Genomic DNA, 23,665 nt, shown 5'->3' with positions numbered 1-23,665 from the left:
TAATAATAATAATAATAATAATAATAATAATAATAATAATAATAATCCTTAAGTTTACTGTGGTATATCATGGAAACAAAATACAGAAAAGCATTGTAAAAGAACATTGAAAACAAAATCACAACAAAAGACTTCTATGAAACTCCAACATAACAAACATATTTGTATACTCAAGCTTGGTACCTATGAACATTCAGACTATTTGTACTCTAATTAGGGAAGTATTTTTGAAAAGGGAACATATATGTATGGGAAACCGCCGATCTGATACTATATGTAGCCAGAATTGTTTACAACTTCCCACAAATACGTTTATTTATACAGTTTAATATCACTATGATTAAATAACAACTGCGAGTTTAGTAATTTTCATTCATTCATTTAGATTATGTTCTGTTATATTAATTGCCTATTTTTAAATGTGTACATAACGAAAATGATACCCACAGAAATCCTGAAACTACAAAAAAGTAGCATTTTGGGGGGGCATTTCAGTCGTAACAGTTTACAGTTTAAACCAAAAACAACAAAAAACTCTCACGGTGCTAGAGTGGATAAAAAAAAAAGTCGCAACAGGCCGTAAGTAGAGTGTCCCAGTCAAACTTTAGACTTTTTTTAGTACTGAATAAACCCGGGAAAAGAAGAAACAATGTATTTGAAAAAGTCTGGATACACGTCGCTAGTGCTGGTCATCAGTCAGAGAGCGTCACAAGACCAAGCGGTTCCAGCTGATCACATGACTCTTCCGGGTCCTTCTGACTCTCACCGTTTCTCCTGATTGTTTTTTTGGTTCATTTATTATTGCTGGAAGAAGATGGCGACGGAGAGGGAACCTCCACCGCTGGGAGATGCAGAACAAACCGATTTCAAGGAACTGGAAGACGGGGAGGACCTCTTCATCAGCACCGCCTCAACGCTGGAGGTGAGACTGCAAAAAACGTAGCTTTAATGTTCAACTATCTGTATGTTTCTTGCAAACCGGTAAATTAACACAAGACAGAGACCACTCTGTTAAAACTAGAGTACACTTAACAACTTTATGTTTAAAACATATCTGGGAAAACGCATTGCACAGAATAACACTAATTGCATCGCTTTTTAGAATTGTCTTTGTATAACAGGTATCAAAAATAAACTGTTGTGTGGGTTACGATTAGTACGCATGTGTGAGATGGGATAGGGGTGTCAGTAGGGTTATTTTCACTTCCTGCTTGCGAAGGGTTACACCAAACGAGTCTAGGGAAAACAAATGCTTATTTTGTATACAACGTACTGTATCTAGAGGTTTAGTGAAGATGATATATAACCCAAAAACTTTGAAAAACAAGCTTGGCCTAAACACAAGTCAGCAGATCCCGGTTGTGGTACAAATAGTGTTTAACTCCCCCCCCCCCCCAACAAACCATTCAAACCCCATTCCTATGTGGCTGTATTTATTTGTTTTTCATTGATGTGATTGTTGACGACGCCGTAATGAACAGTTACTATGCAGAACAGATTCAGTCTGGATTATAGATTGAATAGGGTCGAAATGACATTATTAACAAGGAGTAGATTACAGTATTTAATACTTTTGCTTTGTCACGTTAACAGCAATTAAAGTTTTAAAGCTTGATATCAATCAGCATATATATATATATATATATATATAGAATGGTAGTCTGTACTAGTCATTCATGGAATTAATTGTGGGGGTTGGAGACCGCCCTGTTTCAAATAAGACATTTATAAAAAAAATAAAGTGTTTTCAGGTATTGCTGAAGGGCAAATCTGTGACCTAGCGACCCCTTTCCCTGGTTTGCTGTACACCTTTCACCAACATAAAATCTGGGAACTTCTGAAAAGACCAAAACACCCCTCCCCAATTGCTATATAGTTTGTGCCTGTTGCATTTCTTGGCATGACAAGCTCAGGCACCGTAGTACTGAGAACAGTAATCTGTTGATCTTGTTTTATCGACTACATACAGAGGTGTAATGCAGGAGTTGGCATCTGTTGCAGTTGTCCGGTCACTTAGTACCTCCATAAAGTAATGGGTGTGAGGTGTGGCTGTTTCTATACCAGATTGTTTTTCTTCTGAGGTTTGTTACACCAGAAAGAAGGAGTTCTTGTTTGACCTTGTCCACTGCTAGAGTCATGTGGTAGTCTTGTGAGTGGTTTATAAAATATATAGTGCCTAATGTTCTTTTGCCTTTGAGTCTGAGGTTCGCAGTGGTCTTAAAAGCAGCACTCTGGGCTTAGACACAGATTAACCAACCTGACCTTTGATTCCTCACAGTTAGAAACTACTCTCCAGTGGTGTTTTCACTTGATCACATTTTAAACAAGAAGGAAACAGTACTTAGTAATTGAAATGGTGGTGATACCCAGTTAATCGAGAATGCTTATTGTGACGTGGGGCCATCCTAGGTAAAGAGCAACAGGCTCTTTATAAAGATAACCCTACCAGGTCTTTTACTGTTTTTATTTACTCAGGATCGCATTTACAAGTGGCAAATTGGTAGCAAGAAACTTAAGTCATACGGTGCACATTAAAAGTGATTCAGTTGGAGAAACTTTGCAGGAAATAATGATTAAATATTGACCTTGCTGTTAATAATGCTTGACCTTGTTATTTTGTTTACTGTATCTCAGTGTCCTGTCTACTGTGCTACCAATATATAGCCTACTTTCTACTCCTGCTTGCATTCCCTCGTGAGAGGTTCCTCCAGAACAAGGTTAAGGCACATTAGCAGTGCCATATTTGCTTTAAATAGAAGACTTTTAGTTTTTAATAGTGTGTCATTGTTCAAATTGCATAACTGAAATATATATATAAAAACTATTTAGTGTCCCCAGTCAGTTGTCTACCTAAGCTGAACTTTAAACACCAGACCAGCCAGTGTCAAGGTTCAAATACTGTCTTGATGACAAGACAGTATTTGAACAAAATCAATCATATTGAACCGTTTAATTAATGATCACATTTTCTTTACCACCAGACAAAAAATGTGGTGTTTCTTTCTGTAATAATTTCTTCAAAAAGTATTTGTACACAATGATCTGAAAGATGAGGTTAGAGAGCAGTCTTCGGAATGTTTCAGTTTTACAGTGTAGATCACAACATAGTGGCCAGACTGTTAGTTAATTGTCTGGTTCTAATAAAGGTCTCCAGTGTGGTGTTTATACAGGGTGCGTCAACATTGCTGCACTCATGAGAATAATATCCAAGACTTATGAGTTGTACACAGCTCTATGGCAGAAAGTTTCACAAGAAAGGCCTCAGTATATACTGTATAAAGTACTGACGCATGCAGACTTTAAATCAGTCATAGAACAGTACAATACACTGTTCAGAAATCAGGCCTTGTTGTAGATGCTGTTTGGAAGGGCTGCCCTAGGAAGACCAATGCCAGAACTCACTTAAAAATTGTCCAAGTGGTGCAGAAGAACAGAAAAGCATGAAAAGTATGTTGTGGTCGGTCATACAGTTCAAAATTTAAATGGACATCACTTGGTGTGGCGAGAGGCAGATGAGGAATACTGCCTTGACGGTCTGCAGCCCACTGTGAAGTCCTTGCGTGGGGTTTTAAGGCAGAGAAGGGGATAGGTCATCTGCATTTCATCAAGGGGACATGTGGATTCAGAGATGTACGAGAACAGTATGAACACACAATTGTTGCCTGCTGCCAAGAAACCGATGGGTCGCCAGTATAACTTCAAACATCATTGTGATCCAAAAGTGAGTGAAGTCTTACCTGGACCTTCAGGGGTCTCCTCAAATCCCAGTGCTTTTTATTTTATTTCCAAGATAAACACAATAACAAAACCTGGCTGTTTGTTTGGCTGTGCTCCTTGACCAAATTTATTTTTTATTTGTAATGAGCCCATGGTTAAATGTATTTGTTACCACCAGTTTCTTTAAAACACAATACTATCCCACAATTCCCCAGTGACCTTTGACGCACAGCAAGAATTTCAGAGGTTGGCCAGGTTTAGGAATAAAGCACTGAAACGCTCCGAGGATTGAAACGTTCTGACGAAATGATTCTGGCAGCTAGCCATGGGCAGCCGAGGCCTGTAGCACCAAGCAGTGGAAACAAGGCATAATTTACAGGTGTTTGGAACAAAGTGATGGCCAGTTATGTGTGCTGTGCTGTTTGGCCTATAAATGCATGTGTGATAGATGCATGTTCCAGATCTACTCAGTACTAGAAAACTCTTGTGTTGTACAGTAACAAATAGACTTGCCCAGATACACATTGTTTTATTTTTTCATAAAGTATGAAACTGTATGTTGGTTATAATAGAGGAACTGTCTCATATTGCCAAAAAAGTTAAACTTGTTTTTGACAGGTGTACAGGTACTTTGCAGCCACTCTATTTGAAGCTTTGAAACATCTAGGGCTGCAATGAAGGGTACATTTTGACTTTCGAAGGTTCGGAACACATTACCGAAGGAAGGTTTGAACCTTCAGTGTTACTAATTTGCATATTTACAAGTGACATCGCCATAGCTACTAGTTTGTTTGATTGGAAATCCTATTTTGCAGGTAAGCCAAATATATGGAATACAACATCCACATGTAGTTTAAAAATATGTTTTATAGAACAGTAATCATGTTTTTATAATTTAAGTAAAAATGCATGTTGTTTATGTACACGTAATTGATGCTGCTTGAGATACACTGTATACAGTAAGCTTACATTGCAGCAGCACCAACTGCAGCGGACCTGGGCAAAACAAAGCTGTATTTAACAATCACAGTTCCAAGCAGGTTATCATTCACAGTCACATTTTACTACTACTAAAAATGGGGGAGGGGTGGACGGTGCTCAGTTTTCCAAATTAAAATTATTAGTGTTAGCGTATATTTTGTATGTTTCAAACATATTCTACCATAGCACTTATTTTACAATGTCTTGTACACTAGGTATTCAGTACATATTTTACTGAAGCAATACTACCGCTATAGGTACCGCCCCAGTGCTTTGGCATAATATATCCTGCTCCATACACGGCAGTGGCGCCATATAGACTTGCTATGTAATTCTGCATGTGAGTGACATTTAATGTGTGATTTATAGATAGTATTCACACATTGTCAAATGGTTTCTTTTAACAGAGAAAACATACAGTGCGTGAATGCCGCCTGGCGAACCTTCGAAGGTTTAAAACTACCTTCGAATTCCTGGCTTGAGAACAAACCATCGAACACGGCCCTAGAAACATCAACATATTAGTATTTTTTGAAAAAAAAACCTAACTGTTAAAGTTGTATAGTTTAAATCGTTTTTTGTAGTTAATTTCAAATGTACCAGCAATATAGCTCTGTACCATTCATTATAGTTGAGATCCACAGACCCGTTTTTGAAACACACGTGCATACACAACATGATTGAAACATTTTCTGTCTCCTTATACTCCTGAGCACAGGATATGGATACAGCTGAAACTTAACCTCACTTCCTTTCCAGTTACCTCTTGCCCACTGAGATTGTTTCACATGAAGAAAACAATCTAGATGCTTTAATGAACCTTCTAGACAGCAATTGTTCAATTCTGCTTATCCAGGCAATAATGTAGAGAGGTTGGTGTTTTTTCTGCTGTAGTAGCTTCAGGAAAACATCTGTGCTGTTCTCCATCAGGCTGATTTTATGTTTTTGTGTTTTTCAGTCTAGTCCAACGTCTCCTGAACCAGCTAGCCATCCTGCTGAAGACATCTGCGCAAACTCTAATGGGCCTCAGCCTGCCGAGATCTCATTAGACGATGATCTGGAGGATCTCTTTGCAGGTAATTAGATCTGTTTGATTTTTCTAAGGCTTTAAGACTAAGGGCCTCCTTTACAAAAGGGCAGAAAACATTGTGACGCACCATAATTGCAATTAGTGTGCACGTTCATGATTTCCGTATTTACGGTCGTAATTTTATTCATTGTCGCATGAAAGTGGCTATATTATGGCACACACTGATTTATTGTATCTTCTGTTTCTGTTCTTTGCTTGTTTTGATATTTTACGTTTTGCAATATAATAATAATAATAATAATAATAATAATAATAATGATAATTTGCTCAAAGACCAAAATAACCTTTAATTTTGTTCTTTGAAAATTTGTCAGTGCTCAAATCGCGAAATGGTTATTTTTGTTGGTCATTGACTGAATCTTGACTAGGATTTTCAAGGTTTGATTGCCCTTTTTATGCAGACCGGAAGACAGAAATTGATTTTTTAAAAGCACTTTCGTGCCATTTTATTAAATTACAGAAATAAAAAATAAAAAAACGAAAAGCTAACTCATACATGGAGTTCTAACTAAACTTTGCACAGTCCCTAAACTAACAAACCGGACAGCTAAGCTGTTTACCAGTCACCAAACATACATGTTACAACACAAACAAAAAGCTTTACACATTACCTACTTTTTTTTTTTTTTTAAACCACACAGGTTTCTTCACAATGACAGCCTTTCTCTTCACACACTGGAGAGTGCCCCGAACAAACATTTGATCCTGTTTTAAATACATGCTACAGGCATGTGACAATTAATTAAACAAAAATAATTACACCCCTACATTTCTCTGGCAGGAACAAAAGTTAACCCTTTCCCTGCCAACCCCCAACACATTCCTTTCAGGCAGGGGCTCTGCCACTATATATATATATATATTACACACACACATCCCAGAAAATTAACACAATATAATGAACGGGAATGCTGTCTTCTGATTGGTTGCTGTAGAGGGCATTAATGGCCAGGAAATGCCTTCAGAATGTCCACACAGCCATCACTGATAAAGTACAGTAAGGTATCAATCCGCCAAAAAGAACATCTAGTGTAACTGTTAGAACCACAACAAACCCATGAAATAACGGCTAGAACAGGTCACAAAAACAAGTCCTAAAATTACTGCCGCCATCTCTATCCAACAAGCGAGAATGGCCTTCACATCTTTCCAGCCGTCAATGGTTGAAAATCAGCAGCAAACTGATTTTTTTGAGATGCAGCGAGTTGGCTCTTTTGAGCAAAAACATATGTATACACACTAACTATACTCTGCCAGTTGTTACCTTTCACTCTCTCAACTTAATTGTAGTTTATTTTTATGAACCTTTTGTTTTTTAGCCTTGATCACAGCTTTAGTTTTAGTTAATTTGTATTGAAGTGCTATAGCCTACACAAACTGGCCATGCATTGTTTATAATCCATAGAAACTTGGACAGTGCTAAATTGATAGCATACAAGATATGCCATTTACATAACTGCATGATTTCATAAGATTTGTCTGCACGGGGGGGGGGAAATGTAGTATGAAACTAATTTTAATTAACAAAGCTTCCACCAGTGATTTCATATTAACATGGTAAAACACATGGGACATTATGACACACTTTTTCCATGTCCATTATTATTATTATTATTATTATTATTTATTTCTTAGCAGACGCCCTTATCCAGGGCGACTTACAATTGTTACAAGATATCACATTATACATTATTTCACCATACAATTACCCATTTATACAGTTGGGTTTTTACTGGAGCAATCTAGGTAAAGTACCTTGCTCAAGGGTACAACAGCAGTGTCCCCCACTGGGGATTGAACCCACAACCCTCCAGTCAAGAGTCCAGAACCCTGACCACTACTCCACATTGCTGCCCTCATTTCAGAGGTGACATTCACTTTACATTATACTACTTTGGGTGCTTTGTTTTTGATCACACAAATATAAAAATAATAATAATAATGCGTTCTTGTAGAATTTTCAGAACAGGCACATTTTCCCTTAGTCTAAAAGTGCAGTATGAATGTATTGGTCAATATCAGGCTTTATAATCTCCTTGTCTCATTTCGTACCTTCTCCAGTCTTTTTTGTCTGTTTTCTTTGCCAATTGCGTAGTTCAGTTGCTATCTCTACAACCAAGTGTAAAACCACAGCCTGGCTCCTGTCTTGGTCCCCTGGTGCTGCTTGGGCTTTGTTAGGAGGTTTCTTTTCTAACTCTTTCGCTTTTGTATGTCCTCAGAAGCAACAGAAGAAGTGTCTCTTGACAGTCCAGAAAGGGAACCCATCCTCTCAGATGAACCGTCTCCTGCCATCACCCCAGTGACTCCGACTGCACTTGTAACACCAAGAGTAGAACCAAAAACTATTTTTGTTCCTGCCATGTTTGAGAGGTCCAAAGAAGAGGTAGCGTGCACACTAAACACAGTTTTCTGGTTCTGCTGTTTCATGAGAACAGTCCATGGGCTGTGAAATGTGCATTTTTGAATTTTAGTTTAGTTTTTTCACGTTGTGCCCACAGGGCCAGCACAGGTACATCAATAGTACAAGCACTGATACAAAGAGAAACTTAAGGTGTATCTTGAAGTGCTGGGACGAATGTGGGTTTTTCGTGTTCAAAATTGCCAACAATACAAACACTTCTGTACAACAGAATGATTGTTTGGAATTTATTTCAGAATTTACTGCTCCCCAGTTAATAGGATTTATATTTCCTCCAATACTTTTTCAGATTATCTGGGCCCTATCGCACCCCAAAGACGAACATCCACAGATAAAGGCTATATATAGTTTATGGAGCGACTCCTTACATTTAGTATATTAAATCATGTTAAATATATACTGAATAGTTTATGTAATTTAGTTGTTTTCTTGCAGCTGGAAGAGGAGGCTAATGGAGACTCATTTGATATGGAGATTGTTGTATCTGACCCAGAAAAAGTTGGTGAGTTCTATATTATATCATTATGTTTTTATAAGATGAAACGTTTTCACTATTTTACTACCATATGAAGTTGATCATTATGTGCCTGCAATACCAAGCACTGCTGAATAATATTAAACTTTCTGTTTTTTTTTCTTCTTTAAGGGGACGGAATGAATGCCTATATGGCATACAAAGTAACAACAAAGGTAACTACTGAATTCTCTTTTATACATCTTGTTTGTTGCTGCCAAGCCACAGTAATATACTAAACTTTCATTTAATTCAAACTGAATAAAAAAAAAAAAAATGTTGTAACAAATAGACATTCATTTGTTCCCATGTTTTCCCATACAGACTTCCCTGACGATTTTCAATGAGAATGAATTTTCAGTGAAGAGACGGTTTAGCGACTTTTTGGGCTTGCATAGTAAACTAGCCACAAAGTACATGCATATAGGTTACATAGTTCCCCCTGCACCAGAAAAGAGCATTGTAGGTAAGGTGGATTTTGTTTCACTTTATTTTTTATTATTAATAATAATAATAATAATAATAATAATAATAATAAAAAACCATTATTACGATTTGGTAAATTGCAACAAACTAACAGTAGTGTACATAGGATGTACTAGTGTACTATATGAGCATAATTTAGATCTTTTATTTAACATCATGTAATCAAATAAACTATACAATTATGTAAATGTGTGTTTTTCAATAAGAATATGGAAAACTACAAAAGTGTATGTAATTCAATATGTTAACATAACATTCAGCAGGTTTCATTCGACTTTATGAAGCAAAATGAGTTAATTCTATTGGGTGATACAAAACTTTGTCATAGCTTTAGGTTTGAAGATCCTCTCAATTGCAGTGAACACAATGTATCAGTCATCTACTCAGTGGCTTTCAATCCTGGTCCTGGGGAACAGACCCCCTGTATCTACTGGTTTTCATTCCAACTGAGCTCACAATTACTTAACAAGACCCTTAATTAAACTGATAATTTGCTTAATTAGACCTTTTTTTATTGTTTTTAGCTCTTAAACAGTTGCAGAGTTCAAGTTACTTATAAAATGTTATAGCTAACTTGAAATATTTTCTTAATAAGTTAATTATTCTGAACATGTACCTACATCAAAAAAATAAACTGACATTAATATGCTTTCCAATACTTAGATGTTAAGAAGAAAAAAAAACAACTTGATAGCATGTGTGATACAGTCTCCAAGGTCAAGGCTGGTCTGCACCCTTGCACACTTTTTAATAACAAAATAAAACAGGAACAAATAAAATCATTTACACAAAACACTTGTACACACCCAAGCTTCCGCTATCTCGGTGGCTCTTTCTCTGTTTATTCTCTCCCTGGTCAGGCTGGGCAACGCACCTTCACTGGACAATCTCCATCCAGCAAACGTTTCTTTGTCTTTCTATAGGGTGTAGCCAGGGGTAATTGCTAATCAATCAATCATTCAATCAGCACCTGGCCACATTTCTAATAATCAATTACAACATTAAACAATTAGACCTTAATTACACTTTTCTAATTATCCTATTAAACATTACCCCAAACCAGTTAACAAATTACTCAGGATGTGTAAAGGCGGCCATCTTGGCGCCTGGCTGTTCCTCCACACCTGAGCCCAAGATGGATGCCAGCCACAAATGAATACTTGTGCAGAGCCTCTGTCACTTAATTAACTAAGTTTTTCAAAAAGCCTCCTCTTTTTTCCATACACGAATAATAAATGATCAGTTTAACCCTGAGGTCTGTCCTACAATTGGAGATCTGTTGATCCAGAAATGATAGCATTGTAATGCAAAAATAAATGGACCAAAGATAACACAGAGCTGGAAATGATCTGCAGATATTCACGTACGAGCTAGTACTAAGAACATTCTGAAGTTTCTTGAAATTGACCAATTGGGTTTTAATATAATTTTCATTCTCTTTAGCTTATCTATATCAATTTAATTCCATCTGATTTTGAGTTGAACCCCCCCCCCCCCCCCCCAGCAATTTTAAAAGAATATACTGTATCTCCATGTTGAATTTCATATCTACAATGGATGAAAAATAATGTCATACTTAGTCCATTTGGTAACTTACTTTATACTTTAAACATTTACAGGCATGACAAAGGTCAAAGTTGGCAAAGAAGACTCATCCTCTACAGAATTTGTAGAAAAACGAAGAGCAGCCTTGGAAAGGTATGCTATTGGCACAGTTAACATGTTTAAAATGTTATTATTGTACGTTTTAAGTCTGCATTTACGGTATGTGGCTGAATATGGGGTGGGTCAGTGTTCCAATGTCATCTGGGTTAATTCATGAAAACTGCTGGTAAGCTCAACATTTTATGATGATCAGGCTTCCTTGTATTAGTGAAGTACCGTCACCTCAGAAATATTGAGCTTGCCATTAGTCTTAATATCAATGACTTGTACGTGTAACAAACATATTGTTTTCATGAAATGGAAGGGAATAAAACCCCTTTACCTTTGAATATATAAGGTCAATATCGGAGGTGGAAGTGTTTATTAGGATAATCAAGGTTTTAGTGTAATTTGCAAATTAAGCTCTACAATGTAACATCTATGTGTCCACCCACTGTGCAGGTTGCAGTTGATTTTCATACCAATTTACCTTTATGGCAAAAAAAACACAAAAAAACAACGTTTTACAGTGTGTTTTTATCACAAATGGAGTTAAATTGTATGAACAACTTGATTAATAGTGGGCAAGTAATGGTGTAGTGAAGTGGAAATCTGGAGTGCTTAATGCTTAACGAGAGGTGCACACCAAATACATTTCCCAATTTCCCTTTGTGCAAAAATGTCCACAGGGAATAAGCCTAATAACACCCTACTGGACTACAATATATGGATTATTCCCTGTGCTGGGGGTTAGACCTAGTATTGCCTGTAGTGTGTACATTGGATGCAAGTGGGGAAGGTTTACTGCACAGTCCGGCTCAATTGCATGCTAAAGGTTCACTATAAAGAGCACTCTTGTTGTGGTATTTTACTGTGAAAAGGTTAAGCAACAAAATATTAGGTGAATGATTATTACTGAACTCGGTGGGTTTCTCATCTGACAGAGCTTTAGAGCAGCAGTAGTTTTTAGTGGACATGGGAATATCAGAGTCAGCGGTCTGACAGTGATTTGTGACATGAATGGTCTTTTGTCTGGTTGTGATCCACCCTAGTATTCTTTGTTTTGTGCATTCTGATGCATTGAATAAAAATTAAAGTTAAGTGAGGGTTTGACATTTCTCTGCCCTTTTTCGAATCCAGTTGATTGACTTGAAGGTCAGTGTTGTTTGAGTCCACTCCAGGCAAAATACTAAAAATCTTTTAAGTTCGAGGATACCTTCTTTCTTTTTTCTTTTAAGATTATAATCTGATTTCCATGGTTAAAGCCTGAGTACTGTATATATAATTATACAGTACTCATTATTGTATGGTATATTGTGGTATTACATTTTTTTAAATGAGTTATGCAAATTAACTAATTTCCCTGTGTTCTATGATGTCAAAGTATTCACCAAAAAAAAGATAGGCCTATTCATGGTGAATAAAGACACAGCCTACTTTATTGAAGAGAAGTGTATCCTTTGCAAAAACGTCATGTTTGTATAAAATTGAGAAGTGCTTACAAGCTGGGGGTTTTTGTGGTGTTTTCTTTTTTTGGGGGGAAATGCCAAATGTTGGCTTCTGATTCATTATTTTAAATAACAAAAAAATGTGCTTTTTACTTGACATATCGTGACACGTGATATAAAATGTAAGGTCTGTGTATCCCGAAATATAATATGTGTCCACCTGGCTGAAAGTCTACCCAAACCTAACTGTTAGATTCATATCAACTTTCCAGACATGGTACTAGTTATTGTTGTGTGGTAGATCATACGTGCCTTTATAGTGAATATATAGACCTTTTAATTTGATACCATAGCTGTAATTTATAAGTCAAGAAAAAAAAAAAAAAAAACATTTAAGAGATAGAAATCAGGAACTAATGATTTTAAATGTTCTGCAACCAGGAGTTCTTGCAAAAACATATTGGTCTTTAAAAACTAGAAAAGTGATACAGAAAACTACTTCCAGTGACCTTGGTAAGGACCTATTTTAGCACATTGTTGAGAGTATCAGAATATGGGGATATAAGGAGGTCTCTGTCATTTTTACGTGCTCATACAGTGGATGTAGGCCACAGTGATCTACTTTTTCATGTAGATAGCTTTTTGCAGGGGACGTGTGTTACTAATGACATCCTTGTTTCTAATTTTACAGGTACCTGGAGAGGACAGTAAAGCACCCAACTTTGTTACACGATCCAGATGTGATGCAGTTCTTGGAAAGCTCAGAGGTATTTTCTTTTAACTGGAATATTCAGGCTGCTAATAACTTAGATAATGCTAGGGTAAATTGTTATTTGCAATGTAAAAAGTACAATAAAAAATGAGTTGCTGGGATCCTTGGTATAATATTTATTTTTGTATGTCTCTTACAATTGTACTGTACCTGTCATACTTCTATGTAGCCACATGTAAATTGGGTGCTAGCATAAATAAATTAGAAAAGTTTGTACACCATGAATTAAAGATCCATGAACACATGTTCATTATATTCTGTTACCTAAACAACGATCTCACTGTCTTTGTCTTAATTCACTTTTCTCTACAAACTAGGAGTATTATGTGCTCCTATTAATGAGTTTCAATTTTAATTGGTGTTCAAATTCCATCACCTTTCTTGAAGGTAGTTCTTTTTCTGATACAACAGATTGCTAATTGTAAAAGCTTGCCTTGCCATGCGCTCCTTAAGTGGCAAGTAAGTTTCCTTTTTCCAAGCGTTTTTTTGACAAACAGCGTTTTTTGTTCAATCTTAATAGAAAGGGGTGGCTGAGGGCAAAAAGAGCAACAAAAAAAACACAATCAATTGAAAGCCTATATATGTGTTTTCCCTCTGAGAATTTGAGAAGTGAACGTACAAAATGAGATCCTGTGTTATTGAAATGTATGAAAGTGGAGAAAACCCCAAATCCTATTTTCTTTCCTTTCTCCCTCTGGTGTCCGGCTAAACCTCCAGCCTGCTAACCAGTTTGTTTGCCCTTATTTGTCATTTGATTCCAGCTGCCAAGAGCAGTTAGCACCCAGGCGCTGAGCGGAGCAGGGATATTGAGGATGGTAAACAAGGCTGCCGAGGCTGTCAACAAAATGACAATCAAGATGAATGAATCGGATGCAGTAAGAGCTGATTTTTGGACTTGAATAATGAGATGAATTAATGAGCCTCCCCAATTGCATTTTCAGGTTTTGCCAGAACAAAAAGGTATAGTAATTTGCTGAGTGGATGTGGAGGAGGAGGAGGGGTAGGGTAGGGGAGAGAAAGGATAGGGGTGTAGGGGAGAGGAGAGGATTAGGGGGTAAGGGAGAGAAAGTCTATCTACATTTAGTAGGTTCCAAATGTATACATGGTAAATTTATTAATTTAAAATGAGAAATGTGGTGTGTAATGGCTTGTTCTCTCTAAATGTACTCCATTTTTTTGTTCAACAGTGGTTTGAGGAAAAGCAGCAACAGTTTGAAAACCTGGACCAGCAGCTGAGGAAACTGCACACAAGTGTTGAGTCCCTGGTCTGTCATAGAAAAGGTTTGTATTTAGTAGAACAAGAGCATATCTTTTTTTTTTTTTCTTATGTCTGGAATTCAGCTTCCCCTTCACCTGTCAGGATTCATTTTACTTTGTTGTAACACTTAAGTGATAATCCCTGACACAGAGGGAATTAGCAGTGATTATGGACAGTTTTGGGCAGTAATGGCCAAACTGATCCATAATCTGATAATTCCAGATGTGAAGGGTATTATTATATTTTTATTTTAATGAAGACATAGAATATGCAATGTATTACTGGTCTTTTTTTAATTATTTTTTTTATTTTAGAAATTCATTCCTTAAAAATAATTGCTTTTTTTTCAGCTTGTGGTGCGTGGTTTCAAACTGCATAATCAAGGATTACAGCTGTTTTATAGCCAAGCAGCTTGTACGTTTTCTGTGTATTGACATCCTTAATATTATCTGGATTAAGAGTGTAAAGTAGAATACTGTGATGCTGAGCAGGTTTAGCTGAAGGAAAGTGTTTTATTGTATTTTATTTTGTTGGGGTGTTTTTAGGCAAACTTTTAATGTAAGGCTTTTGAAAAAATGGTTTAACTTTTTTTTGTTTGGTTTGTTTATAAAAGTGATTTTAGATAAATTGTTTGGCTTTTTTTTTTGCAATATTCATTTTTTCAACTGCACAGATAATATACTGTATAACATGTGTATTCCAAAACGAATGCTGCCCACTGCCAGCTGTATTTGGTGCAGAAGCTGTCTTTTTCATTTAGAGCTCTCAGTGAACACCGCTGCTTTTGCAAAGAGTGCTGCCATGCTTGGAAACTCTGAGGACCACACTGCCCTCTCGAGAGCTCTCTCCCAACTGGCAGAGGTGGAGGAGAAGATAGACCAACTCCATCAGGAGCAAGCCTACGCAGACTTCTACCTTTTTGCTGAGCTGCTCAGTGATTATGTTCGTCTCCTTACAGCTGTAAAGGTATTCATTTTTTCACACTTAAACACAAAAAAAGGGTAAAATAACTCAAACTTGTGTATTGTGGCAGGATAAATGACAGGTTTTAGTATGAAGTAATGCGTTGGTTCATTATTTTGAACTTTTTAAATTCTTTTTGCCTCCATCAGTATGAGGTTTATGACACAAATGTGCTTCTTCATAAGCTACATGAACATAATCTTTCTATTTAATGAGCAAGTAGTTTCAAATGACATTTTGACTGTTATTTGTACACTTGCTTTTTATTATGTTAACTCAGGTGAAAGAACTCTGGTTTAAATGTTTGTTTTTAATTAAATCTATAGCAGTTGCATGAATATTAAATTGTATTTTTTTTTATATCGTCAATAAGTATATTTGGCTAGCATGTAAGATACATAATATAATAAGGCAGAATTTATTTGCCCATATTAAGGTATTTGACATAGTACTGAGAGACCTATTCTGAAGTGTGTCTTCTAAGCAGTGGTTCTCAAACTTTTTTTGTTCACGGACCACCTGGATTTTTTTTTTTTTATCTCAGTGGACCACACAGTAAGCACATACAAAATCACTATAATACTAAGACTAACCGTAGACTTGCCTTTCTTTGTTTCAATGCGATGGGTGGGCCTGTTTCTGTGAGCAAAGTCATTTTAAAATTGGAGTTTTAAAGAACGGTTCTAGTTTTACTTTTCATAACACGAAGGGGAAAAAAACAGACTTATTTTTAAATTGATAATTACAGCAGAAATGTATTTATGTGAATTAGTTACAATACATCCGTGAGGTACCAGCACAGTCGGAGCTATGAAAACAGAATGTTTGGATGCTGCACGCTGATTGGCTGTTAAGGATTTTTTACCCTGCAATAGGGATGTCACGGTATCAAAATTTGAAGGTTTGGTAACCGTCAAAAAATATACCACGGTTATCGTCGTACCGTGGTATAATGTCATTTTTGTAATCCGTTTTTAAATGACTATTTAAAGAAATACATTCAAGTCAAGTCATTTTTCAACAAGAAAAATAACTTTTAATTTAAAGTTTTAAAACAAATACAACACACTGGTACTACATTTCTGTCAGGCACTACCTAACTGGAAGAAGTGTTCACTTCAGCTCACACAGGCTCAGCAAAATAGTGCTGCTTTTTTATTTCAAATTACTGTGGAGAAACACCAAAATATTAACATTTTCTGGGCTCAGTCTGGAATGATAGGGGGTAAGGATGTGACCCGTGCAACTGAATACCCTCTTCATCTTTATCAGTATCCTGTTAGTTAAGAGAAGCAAAGTGTTACTTAACAATAGCCAATCGAGTGCGTTTTAAGACATGCAGTGCCCACTTATCTCAGCAGAGTGCAAAACTTAATGATGAGAAGACGGTGTCTGCACATTTTTTTTAAGGTTTTTATTTATTTATTTATTTATTTATTTATTTATTTATTTTTTGGACTGCATGTTAAAAGCAATGAACACAAAGGAAAGAAGAAAAGTTAAGGTGGGTATGACACCGTTGCAAAGTTAAGTGGCATCTAGGGGACTAAATGTGTTTTAAATGTGAATAAAATTTTATTAATTTTTGAATACATAAAACCAAAATCCCTACAACACTATCAACTCGAGGAGACGGCAACATCTTTACAATACTGTTTCTAAAAAAAAAAAATACATATGCCTGTAGCATCTTAGACTTAGATATATAGTAGTAAACAGACTTTTTGATTCTCTACATTGATGTGTGCTTACTGCGTTTCTCTTGACCGATACGATAGATACTACTGTTACTTCTTTGGTTTGGTAAATGAATAGGAAGGCGGTGATGAAAAGTTAGTGCCTTGTTGCTGATATTTTTGAGTATTTGTGTTTCATTTACTGACAATCATGTTTGCTAGAGATCATTGTTTAGTAGGGCAGTTTATATTAAATATGACGTCACTTATTTAATAGCCTACTCGGATAATCTCATGCCTGGCAGTTTTCAGAACTTGAGATGTCTGTGTTCATTAGTTAGTTCTAATGAACACAGAGGCTCACCGATGGACAAACAGTGAATAAAAAAAACGTGCCCATATCACCTTAAACCATGTGAACTCGGTAATCATAGTATAGAAAAATAGTTGTGGTTTCAAAACCGTGACATCCCTACCCTGCAGTTAAATATTACAGTGCACGACGGAGCTTTTTTTTGCTGAAGCACAGTTCAATTAATACATTATCAATAAACAACATATTAAAAGAGCCCTTTTAAAGTTTTTAAAAATGAGTGACATTCGTTTCGTCACATTAGATCTTTTCGTAGGCATGACTGTAGAATGGCTAAAATTAGCCTACAAGAAGCAAAATCTCAGTTGAAAAAAAAACATTTAAAAAAGGGTTATGTACGCTCTGTTTACGGAGCGATTGAGACCAACACGAAGGCTTCATTCATTTTAATGAATTACAATAAATGGAAATATTGAAAACCTCCAACCCAACTACAGCTGTATGCTAATGTGACACAACGCATGCCCTGTCGTGTGTTATCCCTTACTTTACAAGCTGCTGAGTGCATGTGAGTGCAATACACACAAACTCCCTAGTAAAGAGTACATTTTAGACACTCCAAAACTATATATGACAGAGAGTTTAGACCTTTTTTTAACTTGGAGATATTCTGCAGGTATGCATTTTCTTCCTGCTTCTGTAGCTGAGTTTTTAAGGTCTCAAATTTGGGGTTTGCAATAGGATCTATAAACTATGCTGCCACTTCTTTTCCATAATTATGTAACCTTTCCGTGGACTACAGATTGATAACCACTGTTCTATAGCATTTATGTAAAACTTTATGTAAACTTCAGTCTGATTTTGGACTTAGTCATAAAAGTTTTCTTTATATGAGAAAGGAAAGAAAAAACAAATTCAAACAAAAAGCTTATGCCAAGTTCAAATGGTATCAGATGTTATCAATTGGTCAAGTGCATAGTTTGTCATGTTTTTGTTTTTTCTCCCTGTAGGGCGTGTTCGATCAGAGAATGAAGACCTGGCAGAAATGGCAGGACGCACAAGCCATGCTACAGAAGAAGCGGGAGGCAGAGTCCAAGCTTCAGTTTGCCAACAAACCAGACAAACTGCAACAGGCAAAGGATGAGATCAGAGAGGCAAGTCTGTGGCGTCAGTTGAACTGAATCACGAGTGGAGCAGTGGATTATTAGAATCAGGCCATTCTACCTCTTATAAGGGGAAGTCTAAGAAGATTGGTAATCTACGGTCCGCAGTGTGGCACAGCTCATTCTTGGCTGTTGGCTTACAGGTTCCCTTGGCCCCTGCTGCAAAATGTACCTTCTCACCCTCTGTGTAAAATATGATTATATATAGATGGAATGGGAAGTGCATAGTGTATTTGATAACATCAATTAGTCTGCAACCTGGTATGAAAAGAGGAGAGGAAATGCTACCTATACTTCCTTTACAGCAAACACATTATACTAATCTTCTCATGTGTTAAAATCCATAGAATACACATCAACCCATAAACTCTTATTTCAGTGGTAGTTTAAATGCTTTCACCCCATTTCTTGGTGCACTTTAAAAATATATTTTGTGAATGTGGATTAAAAATTTGCCTGTAATCTAGGTTGTCCCATACAAGGTCAATTTTTAAACGTTCACTTTTTTAAATATTTTTTTTTTAGCATAAGACATTTTCAGCGTTGACATAATTTATGCATTTTCTCTGCCATGCTTCACAAAGGAAATTGAAGAGGTAGGACAAACCCGAGTTTGGTTTTTCTTTTTGGTTCATGAATCATTAGCAATAATGGTTGTGTTCCTCTCGCTGTACGTCATACAAAGCATTGATGTACTTCTGAGTGTCTCGAGTTTAAGAAAGTGCATATTTTATACTAATACTTCACTGCTTGTTTTGGTTTGATCATCTTTTCACACATCGCCTTGTTTACCGTTCTCTGCCTGTGTACCACCCATGAGACATCAGTGTGCTGCCTCTATAGTGCATTAATCAAGGAGCTGAGTTGTCACTATCTGGAAACTGACACGCTCTTCTGCAAAGTCAGCTTTCTCTCATAGTTTTGCCCAATTTTCTTTATGTGGTTGAAATCATTTTCACTTTCAAAACACAAGCCATTACATTTGACAGTTTGTCAAAGAACAATTGAGATTGAGATTGTGGCCTTTTGTCTGATAGATGGTAATAAAAAATGTGATGTGTGTTTTTTTAATTTGTATTAAACTAGCTTAATTATATAAACAAACACCACACAATAACACAGTATGAAGGTAAATAAATGCCTAATAGTAAAATATCAGTCAATCAAAAGTATTTTGTATAGCACCTTTCATGCCAAGGCATCCCAAATCACTTCACATTACAAATAAATATACTATACAATAATATAATATACAATAAAATATCAAAAACATCCAAAAACAAAAATGAGAAGAAAAAAAATACAACAAAACTCTAAAATAGGCCATCCCAATCTACAAAAAGGCCTCTGCGTAAAGATGTGTTTTAAGCTTTGATTTAAATACATTTATACCTATTAAGAAAACATCACTGCAGTCCCTATTCACAATATGAATAAAATATAGTTTGATATTCATGTTACTTTTCTAGACTATTGTCTTCTTTTACAACAGCCAGTGAGATATTCGTGAACATTCCCACCAACATAAATAGATTGTTGAACATGGCTGCATTCATCGCAGCATTATGTTGAGGGTTAGGGTGGGTCAATTTCCATTGTGTGTTTCAGATCAACTTTAAATGGTGTTGGGGTGTCCAAAACTGTTTGGAATAGGACTGCCTTTCTTTTATTAAATTGCAAATGTTATTGCCAGTGCTGTGTTTTATGACATGAATTTTGCCACTTGTTTGTGGAGCAGGAACAGCATGAATCAGTTTTGGAGTATTTAGAAAGACTAATGAATGGGTACCATGTCAAAGCTACCTCTTCTACCCTGGTTTCCAGCTCATCTTTGTGTTTTAGATGCTTTGTTTTGTGGTGAGATTCCAGTCATTTTGTAAGATTCCACACACATTTTTTTAATAAGCTGTAGCTTGTGTTGGTAAAATTGATGTGCAGTTTACCCAATATGAACGTCACAGTTTAGCTGACCTAAAGATCTTATCTTTGTTTCTGTTCTTCATTTTTATTCAGTGGGAGGGAAAAGTCCAGCAAGGAGAGAGAGACTTTGAACAGATCTCCAAAACTATCCGCAAAGAAGTGGGAAGATTTGAGGCATGTACAGAATTTTGTAACTTTTTTTGAAACGCCTCATTCTGTTAGTTGTCGTCTGTTTCTGCCAGATTTAATCTCTTTCCTTTACATAACCTGCTTAAACATTGCCCTTTTCTCTACCAACAGAAAGAAAGAGTGAGGGACTTCAAAGCTGTTATCATTAAGTACCTAGAGTCCTTAGTGCAGACACAGCAACAGGTATGTTTTTTATTTATGTTTGTAAATTCCTCTAAATGTATTTATTTATTTAAAGAGCAATGTTTTGTATGTATCTGTCTTTCCATTGAAACCATGTGACATGGTGAGTAGGTGGGACTATCCATGTTGAAAGGTCATTTGAACAGAATGAGGGAGTATGTTCAGTCCTAAGCAGTTAGAATTTTCCGGAATTTTTTCACTGGCAGTTGAAGACAGATAGAGAGTAATTATTATAACCCGATATTTGATCAACAGAACACAGAGCCACGCAATGTAATTGAAAACACAATAAAATGACAAAGGAAAGGTGACAAATGTAGATATTTGATGCTACTTTTAATTATTTAATTATTTATTCCAGTTCTGTATGTTGAGTCAAATACATAATGTTGCATGTTGTTGGTTGTTTTTTTTTTTTTTTTTGCTTTGTATATTGATGCCATTTGATTGCCACTTGAATTCTTAACACAATATGGTAAATCTAAACACTGCCGCTTATTATTTCTATATTCCAGTCCCTAGGGTTAATTTTATAGAGGGGCACCCGAGTGGCGCATCTGGTAAAGGCAGGATGCGCCCTATAGCCTCGAGGTTGCTGGTTCGAGTCCAGGCTATTTTATTGCTGACCGTAGACAGGAGCTGCCAGGGGGCGGCACACAATTGACAGAGCGTCGCCCGGGGGGGGGGGTGGGGGGTGGGGGTGGACTTAGGTTGGACAAGGTGTCCTTGGCTCACCGCGCACCAGCGACCCCTGTAGTATGGCCGGGTGCCTGCGGGCTTGCCTGTAACCTGCCCAGAGCTGCATTGTCTTCCGATGCTGTAGCTCTTGGGTGGCTGCATGGTGAGTCCACAGTGTGAAAAAAGCGGCCGACTGACGGCACACGCTTCGGAGGACAGCGTGTGTTCGTCTTCACCACTCCCGAGTCAGCACGGGGGTGGTAGCGGTGAGCTGAACCTACAAAATAATAATTGGATATGCCAAATTGGGAGAAAATAATAAAATAATTGACGATTTACTAAAAAAAAAATAATAATAATAATAAAATAATTATAGAACGACTTATTAGCATTAGTACATTGAATTAAGAAACACCAAAGTTACGTTATTGAAAAACCAAAACAAACAAACAACGAACACTACCTTTACAAGCACATGGATTTCTGCCATGCGTAATAATGCCACCTGAGAAGAGTCCTGAAAGAAAGTAGAAGGCTGTGCACATTTTTTTAACTGTAATTCACTTGAATAATGGTTCAATTGCATTATCTCATTATTTTAATTTCCTTTTTTTTACCCAACGAAACAAATACGGTAGGAAATACTTTTCTACGTTGTATTACTGTGTTTATCGTGTTTATGCTTCCCCTTGTCTGCCAAGCGCTGAATTGCTCTCTGCGGTCTGGGTGATGACAGCTGTGTTCCTCTGAACAGTGACGCTGTTTGCCAAAAAGCATCTTTTCTGACCCCGTGGGCACGAAAGTTACCCTCATGCCAGCAAGCCAGTAGCCACACAGGACAGTGAATGCAATTAAATGTACAGAGGCAGCGTTTGCCAAAAAACATTTTCTGAACAAATAAATGGTTATTAAGTTGAACTATGTTGTTTCTTTCTGCAGCTAATAATTAGCTTGATATATGAATCCTAAGCAAAATTACACAACATCCTAAACTTTGGCCTTGACTTAGAGACCTTGGTGCCCTCTACACATTTTTGGACTGAAGCCTTGCCTTTTTTTTTTTTTTTTTTTACTAATTTAGATCCCTGTTACTACCATAAATGATCATCTGTAACTATTAAACACTCAATAGTGCTGAATTTAGAAATACTAAAGGAAACTAAAATTCAGTGACAAATGTTTTGACCAATAGTCTCTTTTTCAGTGTCTTTCATTCAATGAGAGAGAGCTATTTTTTATATTGTTTCCATGAGCTGTGTGAAATCCGCTTGGGGCACACCAGTGCTGTCAGATAAAATGTGAATTTGCTCAAAATTAATTGACACAGACCCAAGACATGTCAACCACTGAGATAAGACTTTTAAAAAGTGATTATCATTCTTGACATGCAATTTTTATATAAATGTGAAGCACAGTTTGATGACTGGCAGAACATGGTGTAAGAATCTTGGCAAAGTTTGACCTGTCCTCGCTCTATTAAACTTAAATGTATTTATTTCTGCAGCTGATAAAATACTGGGAGGCATTCCTGCCTGAAGCCAAAGCCATAGCCTGAAAAAACAGTGATTCCAAATCAGAAGATGCTGTTGACATTTATCATGTTTACATCGGAATTCCACACTACAGAAAATGCACGGAAAAAGGAAATCTAGAATACACCCAAATAAACCAACCACTATATATTTTAAGATTAAACATGTGGCTCTTTTTTATCCTATGGTGTTTTATTAACAAGCTGCATGTCCTGATCCAATCAAAATGTACACAGACTGTGGCATGATATGCTGCAGTATTTTGCTGAATTGAGCACTACTGCTTTTGTCTTACTATGTTTTCCTTTTTTTTCTTTTTAAATGAAGTGCACTTAGTGCAATGTGAGAGCCCAAAACTTTGAAGATTTCAATTTCAACAAACTTGTGTTTTAAAATCTGTGTTGAAGGATATCATGAAGCAAATTCTACTTTCATTTAAGTTTAATAAAACATTCCTGTACATAAATCATTAATTTTGTGATTATTATTATTATAATAAAGGAATGTACCTTATCAACTGTGTTTGAGTTTACCTGGTATTTCAAGTACAATTTCATGAAATGTCATTTCCACGCTGTGTGGTTGTTATTAAAATGATCCAGCAGCTTTCTTGCTAAGGCTGATTACTTACATTTGAACCAGGAGACAGTAGTGCTTTAACACAAGCCATGAAATAGCCACATTCAAGAGCAGTTAGCTCTTTAGAATTGATTGGTTTT

At 36.5% G+C, this 23,665-nt stretch overlaps 1 protein-coding gene across 1 annotated transcript; it reads left to right on the top strand.

Annotated features, from left to right (window-relative positions):
- The first annotated feature begins 687 nt into the window (after positions 1-687).
- Positions 688-23,459, top strand: LOC117963433 (sorting nexin-2). The gene is made up of 15 exons (XM_034903522.2): positions 688-922; positions 5,657-5,774; positions 8,008-8,171; positions 8,643-8,709; positions 8,854-8,897; positions 9,046-9,187; positions 10,827-10,905; positions 12,991-13,066; positions 13,833-13,946; positions 14,259-14,352; positions 15,090-15,295; positions 18,292-18,435; positions 20,458-20,538; positions 20,665-20,736; positions 22,919-23,459. Exons 1-15 carry the CDS (start codon positions 815-817, stop codon positions 22,967-22,969), a joined length of 1,560 nt encoding a protein of 519 aa, XP_034759413.2. The 5' UTR covers positions 688-814; the 3' UTR covers positions 22,970-23,459.
- The last annotated feature ends 206 nt before the right edge of the window (positions 23,460-23,665 follow it).

Source organism: Acipenser ruthenus, chromosome 1 (assembly GCF_902713425.1).
Source record: "Acipenser ruthenus chromosome 1, fAciRut3.2 maternal haplotype, whole genome shotgun sequence".
Taxonomy (NCBI): Eukaryota; Metazoa; Chordata; class Actinopteri; order Acipenseriformes; family Acipenseridae; genus Acipenser; species Acipenser ruthenus.
This window is presented reverse-complemented; position numbering and strand designations above follow the sequence as displayed.